The sequence below is a fragment of the Amphiprion ocellaris genome, chromosome 19, assembly GCF_022539595.1.
Source record: "Amphiprion ocellaris isolate individual 3 ecotype Okinawa chromosome 19, ASM2253959v1, whole genome shotgun sequence".
NCBI lineage: Eukaryota > Metazoa > Chordata > Actinopteri > Pomacentridae > Amphiprion > Amphiprion ocellaris.
The window spans coordinates 7,598,394-7,609,200 of record NC_072784.1 but is presented as its reverse complement, the minus strand read 5'-3'; the positions used below and the strand labels follow the sequence as shown (position 1 = coordinate 7,609,200).

At 43.6% G+C, this 10,807-nt stretch overlaps 1 protein-coding gene across 1 annotated transcript; it reads right to left on the bottom strand.

Annotated features, from left to right (window-relative positions):
- Window positions 1-2,300: 2,300 nt before the first annotated feature.
- Window positions 2,301-10,337, bottom strand: LOC111570323 (protein Tob2). Its single transcript, XM_023273024.3, has 2 exons — window positions 10,094-10,337; window positions 2,301-7,184 (listed from the first exon to the last, which is right to left on the bottom strand). Exon 2 carries the CDS (start codon window positions 6,986-6,988, stop codon window positions 5,780-5,782), a length of 1,209 nt encoding a protein of 402 aa, XP_023128792.2. The 5' UTR covers window positions 6,989-7,184; window positions 10,094-10,337; the 3' UTR covers window positions 2,301-5,779.
- Window positions 10,338-10,807: the final 470 nt, after the last annotated feature.

The window sequence follows — 10,807 nt, the reverse complement described above, 5'->3', positions numbered from 1 at the left end:
CGTGGGCTCTTGGTTCGACCTTGCCTGAGTCACCGACCAGCTGCAGCATCCTCTAATGGGAGACAAAGAAACAATGGGGCACAATAGAAGCTCAGTTTAGGGGGGGAACAAAGCACACGTCTTCCTCATCCGTGATGCACACACACCCCAAGAAATGAAACGTCTCACATCCAGTTTTTTTTCCTCGCTGTCCCTTCACTGCTGCTCATCAGTATTCCACAGGAGTAGGAGATGTTGCGTAATGATCACATCGACACACAAGGGAGCTGCGTTGCGTAACAGCAGCAGCCTCAAAGACCAGCGGGGGGGGTGTGTGTGTGTGTGTGTGTGTGTGTGTGTGTGTGTGTGTGTGTGTGTGTGTGTGTGTGTGTGTGTGTGTGTGTGTGTGTGTGTGTGTGTGTGTGTGTGTGTGTGTGTGTGTGTGTGTGTGTGTGTGTGTGTGTGTGTGTGTGTGTGTGTGTGTGTGTGGAGGATGGAGCAAATAAAGCAAGGAAGCAAAGGATGAGCACTGGGAATAGAGAGAAGGGGAGGAGGAGGAGGGACAAAGAGAGGAAAGGATGGAGGGAGGCGGAGGCAAACAAGATGGCTAAGGGATGGACGGAGGAAAGATGGAGATGCAGCGGAAGACGTATGAGCTGTAAGAGGGAGGGCTGTAAACCAGGCGTGGCAAACATGCGGCCCGCGGGCCAAAATTGGCCCTCCAGAGGGTCAAATCCGGCCCGTGGGACGACTATAAAATGCAGCAATTACAGAGAAGACATCAACTGCAGATTGTAAATTTGTAAAACTGTAAATTTAGAATCATTTCTAGACCAAGTTGTTTTGATCATAAAGTGAAATACCAGATGGTTCGTTGTTGTTTTGTCATTTTGTCTCATGTTTCTAGAATAGAATAGAATAGAAATTGAACAGGTCTTTATTGTCACCGTGTCAGAAAACAATGAAAACCAGTTTAGCACTCTCCGTATAGCAGCATTAACCCTTGTGTGTGTCAATTAAAATTTGAAAATGTGGAAAAAAAAAAAAATTCACAGTGAAACTTCTGATGTCCACATTTTCAACATTTTTGGAAAATTTTTGAACATTTTTTGGTGGAAAAAGAAATGTTAAAAAAATGTTTCTTAAGAACATACACAAAAAATCAACCAAATCCAGTGAATTTCGCTGGATTCTCCAGCTCTCCAGCTTCCTCTCACAGTCCAAAAATATGCTGAAGTTAACTGATGATTCTAAATTGCCTGTAGGTGTGAGTGTGATTGTTTGTCTCTACATGTAGACCTGGTGACCTGTCCAAGGTGTCCCCTGCCTTCGCCCTAAGTCCAGCCCCCCTACACTTATTTTAAATACTTGTTCTATTAACTTGTATATATATATTTAATACTTGTTTTATACAGCCGTTCGTTGTTTAATATACTATGTTGTTTTTGTTTTTTTTGGAAGTGCCAACAAAGTTTTGTTGCAGAAATGCAATGGCAATAAATATCGTTGAATCCTGTGACCCTAGTGAGGATTAAGCGGTGTAAAGATAATGGATGGATGGATTGTTTTATGGTTTTTTTGTCTCGCTTGTGTTGTCTACTTTTTTTTGTCATGTTGTTTCTTGCTTTTGTCCTTTTTGGTGTCATTTGTCTCATTTTTTGTCATTTTGCGTCTCATTTTTGTAATATTTTGTCTTGCTTTAGTTGTTTTTTTAATCTTTTTTCGTCTGACTTTAAGTGTGAACATTTTCAGAATGTACTTTGTTGCACTAAAACAAGGGAAAAATGTGGAGTTGTGGTTGTTTATAGGTTGTTATGCTGTGATTTTACTGGTCACTTGAGATGAAATTGGGCTTAATGTGGCCCTGAACTAAGATGAGTTTGACACCGCTGCTGTAAACGGTGTGGAGGTGAGGAGCCCAGCCGTGCATGTTAATGTCACGCCACTACATGTTACTATAATCAGCACAGCCTCCCTTACAGCTGCCTGTACAGACAGGCAGACAGCACTAGATGATGAAATGTAAAGTAATATCTGCTGGGATGTGTCCAGCTGAGGTGTGTGGTGAGCAATCTGGCTGCTCACCATTTCAGAATTCCGTCTTTCTGCTTTTGAATTATTGATCAAACATCGCTTGAATTTGTTTACTGCAATAAGAGGACACGCCGCTCCACAATTTCTGAATGCAGGGACGGACTTCTTATATTCTTTGATCTGCAAGATGTTTGGCGTTTATATGCCAAGAGGTGGAAGGGACCAAGCCGAGGATTCGGATCGCACACCCGTTCATACCCGCAAGCAATGAGGACGACACAATCAGCTTATTTTCCATGCTTGTTTTTGCCAATCTTGTATTTTTTATTACAAACTTAAAAAAGAATCTGATACAATAAGAAACTGCAGTAGTAACTCCCCCATTCCCGAGGGGCGCACAGAAAACAGGTCATTGCATTTCAGTAGTGAAAGATTCATTATACATCTACAGGGTGTACAGATCGGATACAAAATAGGAAAAATAATAAAATACAGGCAGGAAAGAAAGCACTATATTTATACATCATCTGAACTTTTAATTATATCTATTGTACTCTTAAATGTTAAACTTTACATAGAAAATAAACTTCTTTTATGACAATGAAATATTCCAAAGTGCAAAATAAAATGCACACATCGATATAAGCAAAGGACATCAGGATACAAAAATTCTTTTTTTTTTTCCTCTTCATTAATGTTTCAACCCTGATTGTAGAATAGCCTGTGTTCAGAGTAGGTTTGTGGCATGTTTAAAACACCATTTCTGTCCAAATGCACAACATAAAACAGCGTTGGTTCCTAAAGACGTGAGGGCGAACTGGCTTTTACAGTCGTCGTTCACATCCGTAGATCTCAACAATACACCTCGTTTGCACTGAATACGTCATATGTGAAGAAAAGAATAGTCTTTCGAGACATGCACGTGACTAAAAGAATCCCTCCGACATTTATTTTCAGCAGGCCATCTACACCAGGGTCGACTAACAAACGGATCACATTCACAGCACATTCATTTCCTCCATCGTTCTAAACCTGTCCTGACCTTTTTTTAGGGTGCAGAGAGGTAGAAACCCCTTGAATCCTTCAGGGTAATTGAAATTATGGCATTACATTGCACTGGAGAAGGGTGAGCATCTGTGTAAGCAAAGACAGTCTGGGATATGGCTATAGCATCAGTACCAAAAGGACCGCACTGATGGAGGATGACACATTGAAATAATGAGGAAAAAAATAGTGTGTTTGGGTAAATTTTGATGGTAAATATAATACAAAGAGTGTTAAACACATATATCTGGGTATTAAAAGCATACAGACAAGAAAAAGGAGTGTTTTTAAGTAAAAAATGAGGGGTGAAATGTAGTGAATTCATAAAAAAAAGGGACAAAATCAATTGTAAATATAGAGATTTTTGGTTTAAATGTACTGCCTATGGGAGTAGTGTTGTCAGACTGCCCTGGGAGCACAGAAAAAGTGATATCAGTCATCTTTTCCTACACAAACCCACTGTAAACATTCACTTCTTTAAACTCCAAATCCAAAATTGAAGCATGAATACATTTACCCGTCTTATTAGACAAATTCTGTACAAGGTACAATACACATTCAATACTTTATTCTGTACATCTTTATTTTTGTCTCAGTTTGCATATATTCATGTTATTTTCTGAAAAAATAACTTCGGCATGTAAGAAACTAAACAAAGAATCTGAACATATGAACTTTTTTTAATATACATATTCCTGGACTCGCCGTGTCTTACTCACACAAACGCGAGTGATCATTTGCAAGAACAAAAATATAGAAATAAATTACAAAAACAACAACAAAAAAAATCTTTCCCTCACAAATTGGAACATTTACAGAAATACATACCTCCCCACCCATCCCCTTGGGAAATAAAGAAACAAAACAAAACATTAAGGAACTAAAACTTGCATGCATATGACAACATGTCACGATGCAAAAACCAGCAGTCGAGGTTTCTGGAGCCATCTTATGCAAAACCCTTTATCGGTACAAGCTTGGAAAACATTCTTACAAATGGGTAAGGATAAGACCGACGGCGTCTCGTTACCATCGTGATGCGCTGTAATGCAGATTTAGCTCCGCTTTCAAAGTGTTTAATGACAGCTGAATAAAAGGTGCAATAGCCAAAGAAGAGGGCAAAGGAATGGTTTAATGTCTGCAGTGGCGCACGGCATCAGGAGCCCAGTGATAAGGTGCTGGACATGTGGAGGTTACCCTTACCCAACAATGAGTCCAGCTGCTGAACAAACACTGTTAGAAACATCAGCTCTCTGACAATCTATCCACAGAAACCACACATGCTGTAATTAACATTCCTCTCTGTTTCCTTGTGGTTGGGAAAAGACACGGAGCGACCTGAAGTGTATGATTCAGGTCTTTTTGTTTGGAGCAGCCAGCAGAGATCACGGGAGAATTTCAAGAGGAGGGAGAGAATAGTGTGAGCCTTTGGCTTCAATACCATTTAAGCTCACCAGAAACGTGCTCTGGGTTTTAAAGTGTCACTTTCTAAGCCAATACAGCCTGGACGGCACAGAGGCAACACAACCCTCCAGCTGCTTCTCTCTCTCTCTCTCTCCCCCATCTCTCTCTCTCATTTCCCTCTGTCCTCCCATTTCCCTCCCTCCTCTCCATGCTGAGGAAAACCTGTCCTTCATAGTCAAAGTCATGCTAAGCCATTTATCACAATCCCTGCTGCTTAGCTGCTGCATCCCCTCCCCCTCACCTCCTTCTCCGCCTGTTCACCTTCACACGCTGCTAAGTGGAATAGTGTGCATGTGCACATTTTAATGCGTATCGTGTAGATTTCAATACGTGAGTGAAACCACAGTTTCCATCACAACAGTACAACAGCTGAGGTATCAGCACAGTTATTGTCTTAAAATTTAAAGATGCACTTTCTTTCACATTCAAAAAGGTTTCCCCCTGACCTTCAAAGCTGCCGTTTCCCTCGACAGGTACAATACATTCTACTACATCACTCTCTTAACACCCCGATGCTCGCTCTCTGCTCCCTTCATTGCTTCACTTCATTTACACTCGGGGCATGTCCACATTCCAACTGACGATAACCTGCTTCCAATACACAGCCGCTCGCAGCAGCAGAGTCCAATTATGCCTGTGCACGAGTGTGTTTCAAAGGTAACGGGCCTGCCGCACAAACAACGAGACTCCCGATCACGCTGAGCCACAACAAAACAGAACAGAAGTACACAGAGACAGCAGAGCAGCAGAGCCCCCCTCTCTGTATTTGTGGCAAGTAGGGCAGAGCAGATTGCAGAGCAAAGTGCTGAGTTTTCCACAGCCGTCATTCCCTGCAGGACTTGGCAAAGTCCTTTTTCACAGCATGACAGTGCAGTGCAAATTGGAGCTATACTGAGTCCATTAGACTACAAGTCAAGAAAAAAAACTCCTCGTACATTAACATTCGATGCAAAACAACAAACAGAAGAGATTGGCAACAGCTAAAGGTAGAAAGCAACTCACCCCCGCCCACTCCTGTCAAAGCCAACACACCGAACGTGACGAGGAACAGCAATGGACGGTGGCAGGGTGGGGGCGGGGGTTATACACATCCAAAACAAGTCACATGAAATGTTCAGTGGACAACCTTTGTAGTAAAACTAACTCTTAACATGTATTAGTATTAGAACAATTTGTTAGAAAAACTGAAAATATCTGTAGCATCGCTGTCCAACACCCAGCTCCTCCTACAACAATTCTTCTCACCACAAAGGAAGGCTTAGTTGGCCAGCACAACAGGCTGGAAGGACTGACTGGGATATTGCAGGTTGTAGCTTCCTAAACCCTCAACAAACGGCGGCTTCTCCATGTAAGAGATTCCTCCGTTGCCGCCTATGATGCCAACGCTCTGAGCAGGAGAGCTGGAGAACGGGTCGAAGGACGGATGGGTGTTGACGGCGGGCGGGGGCTGGAAGGGGCTGGCGTGAGGCTGCATGGGCTGGGTGTCGGCATCAAAGTAAAGGGGGCCTGGGGATCCTGGGTAGACAAACTCTTTGGCGTTGGGAGAGAGCTGGCTGGGAATGGGTCCTCCCAGAGAGTGCAAGGACAGAGAGAGGGGCTTGTGCTTGAGCAGCTCTGGTGCCGAGATGGTGGTAGGAGAGCGGGAGAGCATCCTCTGGGAGGGTGGGACGATGACACCGGAGCTGGCTGCTGACCCGGCGCCGCTGCACTTCTTCATTTTGGTGGAGCCGAATTTAGTTGCGGCGAAGCTGGCAGTGGTGAAGGTGATGGGCTGTGGACGGGCAGCAGGGAGGGTGGAGGGCGGCTGCTGGGTGGAGAGGTAGGGCAGGCCGCCGCTGGGAGGAGAAGGGGTGGAGGTGTTGGAAGAGTGGACACCGGGGTCGGTGGGTGTGCTGGAGCTGGGGTAGCTGAAGAGCCCGGGGCAGGACTGGGCAGATAAAGGTGTGGGCGAGCTGGAGAGGGATGGCATGAGGGCAGGAGATGCCTGGCTTCCAATTGGTACAAACACTTGAGCATCTGGGTTAAAGCCCAGGCTCTTGGCCTCCTCAGCCTCTGAATCTCCTTTACCCTCTCTGATTACCCCCTCAGCTCTCTCGCTGTCACAACCGAGGCCCGGGGGGTCCTCCAGGTAGAGCACCTTCACCGCCCCCTTCTCCCCAATCTGGTAGGACACCTCGTAAGGGTCGATCCACACGCTCAGCTCTGCAGGAACGTTTGCACGCACCTCCTCCGTGTCCAGTCCACTTCTTTTGGCGGCCAGCTCCACCACAGGGTCCCTTGGGGCTCCCAGGTGAATACAGCGGAAGGCAGAGCCCCTCAGAGGGGCTTCAGGATACCAGTGGCCCTCAAAGCGAGACACCAGTATCCTCTCCAGCTCCTCCCCGAACAGGTCAGCTCGACGCCGAGGCAGCTTGTTGTACAGGTAGGACACGATGAAGTTGAGGGCAACCTTCACTTCTAGATGCATGACTGCACCAGCTTAGCGCCGTCGTGGGAACAAAGCGTTCAAGATGATGGTGCTGACGACGAGGCAACGCAGCTGTAAGAAGTTGTTTCCTCTGTTCTACTGTAAAGTGTATGATTCTTTTAGTGTCACCATGGTAAAGGCACCTTGAACGAAGAGGCAGCAGGTTGCAGGCTGTTGTCGTATTTTTAGGTCCAAACTGTGAAGACAAAAGAAAACAGAAATATTACTTGGGATGAACATGAAGAATTTGTTGTTACTCTGTAGCTGTAGACAGTCAATCACACCAATATTTACTGGAAACAGAAAGCCACAGGTGTATGGGGGCTGCAGTGGGTCACAATAGGCTTTTGCAGTTATTAGTTTAATCATTATTGTATACAAGTAGAGGTTTTTAACATTAATGTTTTCATCTAGTAATACTGAAGCTGTTAAAGATCTTTGTTGTCGGAATTCGTGGAACAATAAGAATTAAAAAGGACAAAAACACCCACATTCAAACTGCACCACATTAAAGTGAGCCTGCCATTTGTTTTGTTCACAATTTAAGCTGCAACTAGCACTTATTTTCATTGTTGATTGATCTGTTGATTGTTTTTTTGATGGATCATTTTGTTGTTTGGTCTATGAAATGAATAGTCCTAACCCAAAGCTTAAGATAGCCTTCTAAAAGATCTTGTTTGGCCAACAACTCACATCAAAAACCTTCAATCTGATAATTTTAAGTTTTATTTTCTCACATTAATAGTTACTAATTAATGCATTATGTGACAAGTGATTGACTTTTTCTCGCAGCGCTACTCACAGAAAACTAAAAAAACAAGTTAAATCCTGATGGAATAGTTTCATAAATTCATCAGTTAGGTGTATGTTACACATTCCACCACCATATAAACCATCGCTCTGATGGAAGCTAGAAAATATGTATCCACAGGTAAGAGACTAGTGTCACTGCTTTATATATTTATGCCGTTCAGATAAGAAACTTGACACAAATGTCTACAGAACTGAATATATTTTTTGAGCTGCACAGAAAAAACAGTATGTGAGTTTTGATGCATGAATATCCTGTTGTGTGGATCAGCTTTAATGGCCAAGGAATTTGTTTTCGGCTGTTGTTGTCACCCTAGGAATAAGGAAAGAGAATAATAAAGTAACTATAGAAAGAACAAGAGGAAGATTTTTCTTCGGTGACAGCAATTCTAAACGCACCGCTTTTTATTTCGGGTTTAATCAACTGCACGATGTACTGATGGATGTAACAGATGCTGTGTTGTGAGCTTCATAAATCCTGCATAATCTGAATCCGATCCCATGAAATGCTACTTGCTTAATGCTTCATCACGGTCACACAGAGTCCATTCATCACCCTGTGCACATTCAAACCGAATGAAAGATTACTTGCAAAACAAAACCCCCCAAAAAACCTACAAAAACAACCCCCACAACACACGAGACCCACTGAGGGCAAGTGTAAAATGGCAGGACAGTTAGCTGAATCAACAGAACACAGTTTCCCAGCATGCAGTGCACGATCACCCCTCTCCCCTACACACACACACACACACACACACACACACACACACACACACACACACACACACACACACACACACACACACACACACACACACACACACACACACACACACACACACACACACACACACACACACACACACACACACACACTTCCCTGCCAGATGGGGATTCGGAGGCTAAGATTAGAAAGACTCCTCAGATTAAAGACAATTCTAATGTTATTACAAATAAAGCTGCACAGGCTGCATGCAGGTTCAAGATGATGTTTACATTTTCACTTTCACATAAAATGAAAAAGGGTGACATTGAAGAATAAGACTGGGGCTGGTGAGAAAGAGGCTATAAATAGGGGCCCGTTTTGCATCATCTGTGGTGCACAATTCCTCCCCGGCAGTTAATTAAAAATGAGTTACAGTGACTGTGGAAAAAGGATCCACTGGTTCATCACCTGCAACGGCCGTCGTCGTCGCTGAAAACCTACAACAGCTACCTACTGCATCTGCTGCGTGTCGTACCTCTCATTACAAAAAAAAAAAAAAAGGGAAACAGCAACATACACAACATCCAATGTCATTCAATGACATTAGAGGAACAGAGCAGGTGCTTTAGGACTGAAAGATGTGGGTTTAGCTAAAGAAGCATTTAATGTTCATAAATCCAATGTTCGTATTTGTATTCTTCACTTGCACACTTGAGTGAGCTGCTGTTATACTTGCGGGACTGTTGTTGCGGGTCAAAGCTTCACCAAGAACTGAGGTTGTTATTTTTGTTTACATGGACTCATTATGAGAGGAGTGTGCTGCTAAACATCCACTGCACGGCAGGATTGAAGTGTCAAGCAACAAAACTGCACTGATCTTACACAAAGCATATCCTACAGCACATATAATACAGATTTTAGTTGGATTAATGCACCAACAATATGAATATTATTGTCATTTGTCTCTTTCCGCCTCTCTTCTCTGAACAGAACTTCAGATTGTTTGTATACACTGACTGTATTTGGTATGATTCTCCACATATAGCTGCAGAACATAATAGATTTGCAATAAGAGGCTGGGTATATGTGTTTATGTGATGACAAGCTCAGAAAGGCAGCAGTCTTCCAGGGTCTACCTGGGTTATTAGTGCCATGTCAGTCAGGAGGCAGTGGAGCAGAGAGGACACTGCTTTAGCTGACATGCAAGTGGAGAAAGCCTCTTTGCTAAATTGTCGTTGTAAATTAAATTATAAAAGATAATTAAGTGGTGAGCAGCCCATCGACCTGAGCAATGAAGGCTGCCCTCTCAGCATCAACACCCCCAGCCAAAACACACAACAACCGACGTACTGTTAAAGGGTCACTCCAGCTGATATGTACTGAATATAGAAGACAGAAAACAAAAACATCTCCGTTTATTCCGACGCTGAACCAGCACTGGCATTCATTACAGTCGGTGCATTTAGATGGAGAGGGTAGAAAAACGCCAGCACACAGCTACACACCGCTGTCAGCTAGCTCGATTATAGTAAATATTCAAATAAAATGTGCTCATTTGATGCACCGGCTGACGGTTGATTACTGACCTATCGTTCCTGATGCCACAGCTCCCACTTCGTACTCCTGCTCTTCTCCTTCTTCTTTTAAAATTCCCTTATGATATTTCACCGCGGTTGTGTCGAGTCACTGCTTCATTCAGCTGCTATTTTTTTTTTTTTTTTTAACCAAATTGTCCAAACGGGTGTAGAGTCTCCCACTTCCTCTCCAGCTGACACTTAGGATGAAGGCTCCAGAGAAACTTTACTGTTTGACAACCCGGCGTATTTATACAGCGTGACTCGCCCACACCCCCGTGACGGCAGGGACTACTTTCTTCACATGACAATTATGGCTGCTTTGTTATTATCGTTTCCAAACGACGCCGTTAATACCATCTGCTCCGGGACTCCTTACAGCCCTACGTCTATTTCTATATCAACCCGCGAGGACAAACACACATGTCACTCGTTCATTTCTGTCTTTCTCGAAAAGCAAGAAATACAGGAAATATGAACGTTTTTGTAGTCTAAACAATCCAAAATTACCTAGCAGGCTCTAGTTGACGTGGCGGAGAGATATTTGTAGTTTCCTACGGCACTGAGCAATTTGCTAAAAATATAAGCTGTGATAGCAACAGAGTCCCTATTGGCTGAGAAGGGGGCGGGCCCGAATATTATTGGCCTACAGCAGCTAAAGCAGGCCGATATTTAGCAGGGGCTTGTGGGAAATGAAGTTTTTATCGCCTGAACGTTATCGAATAA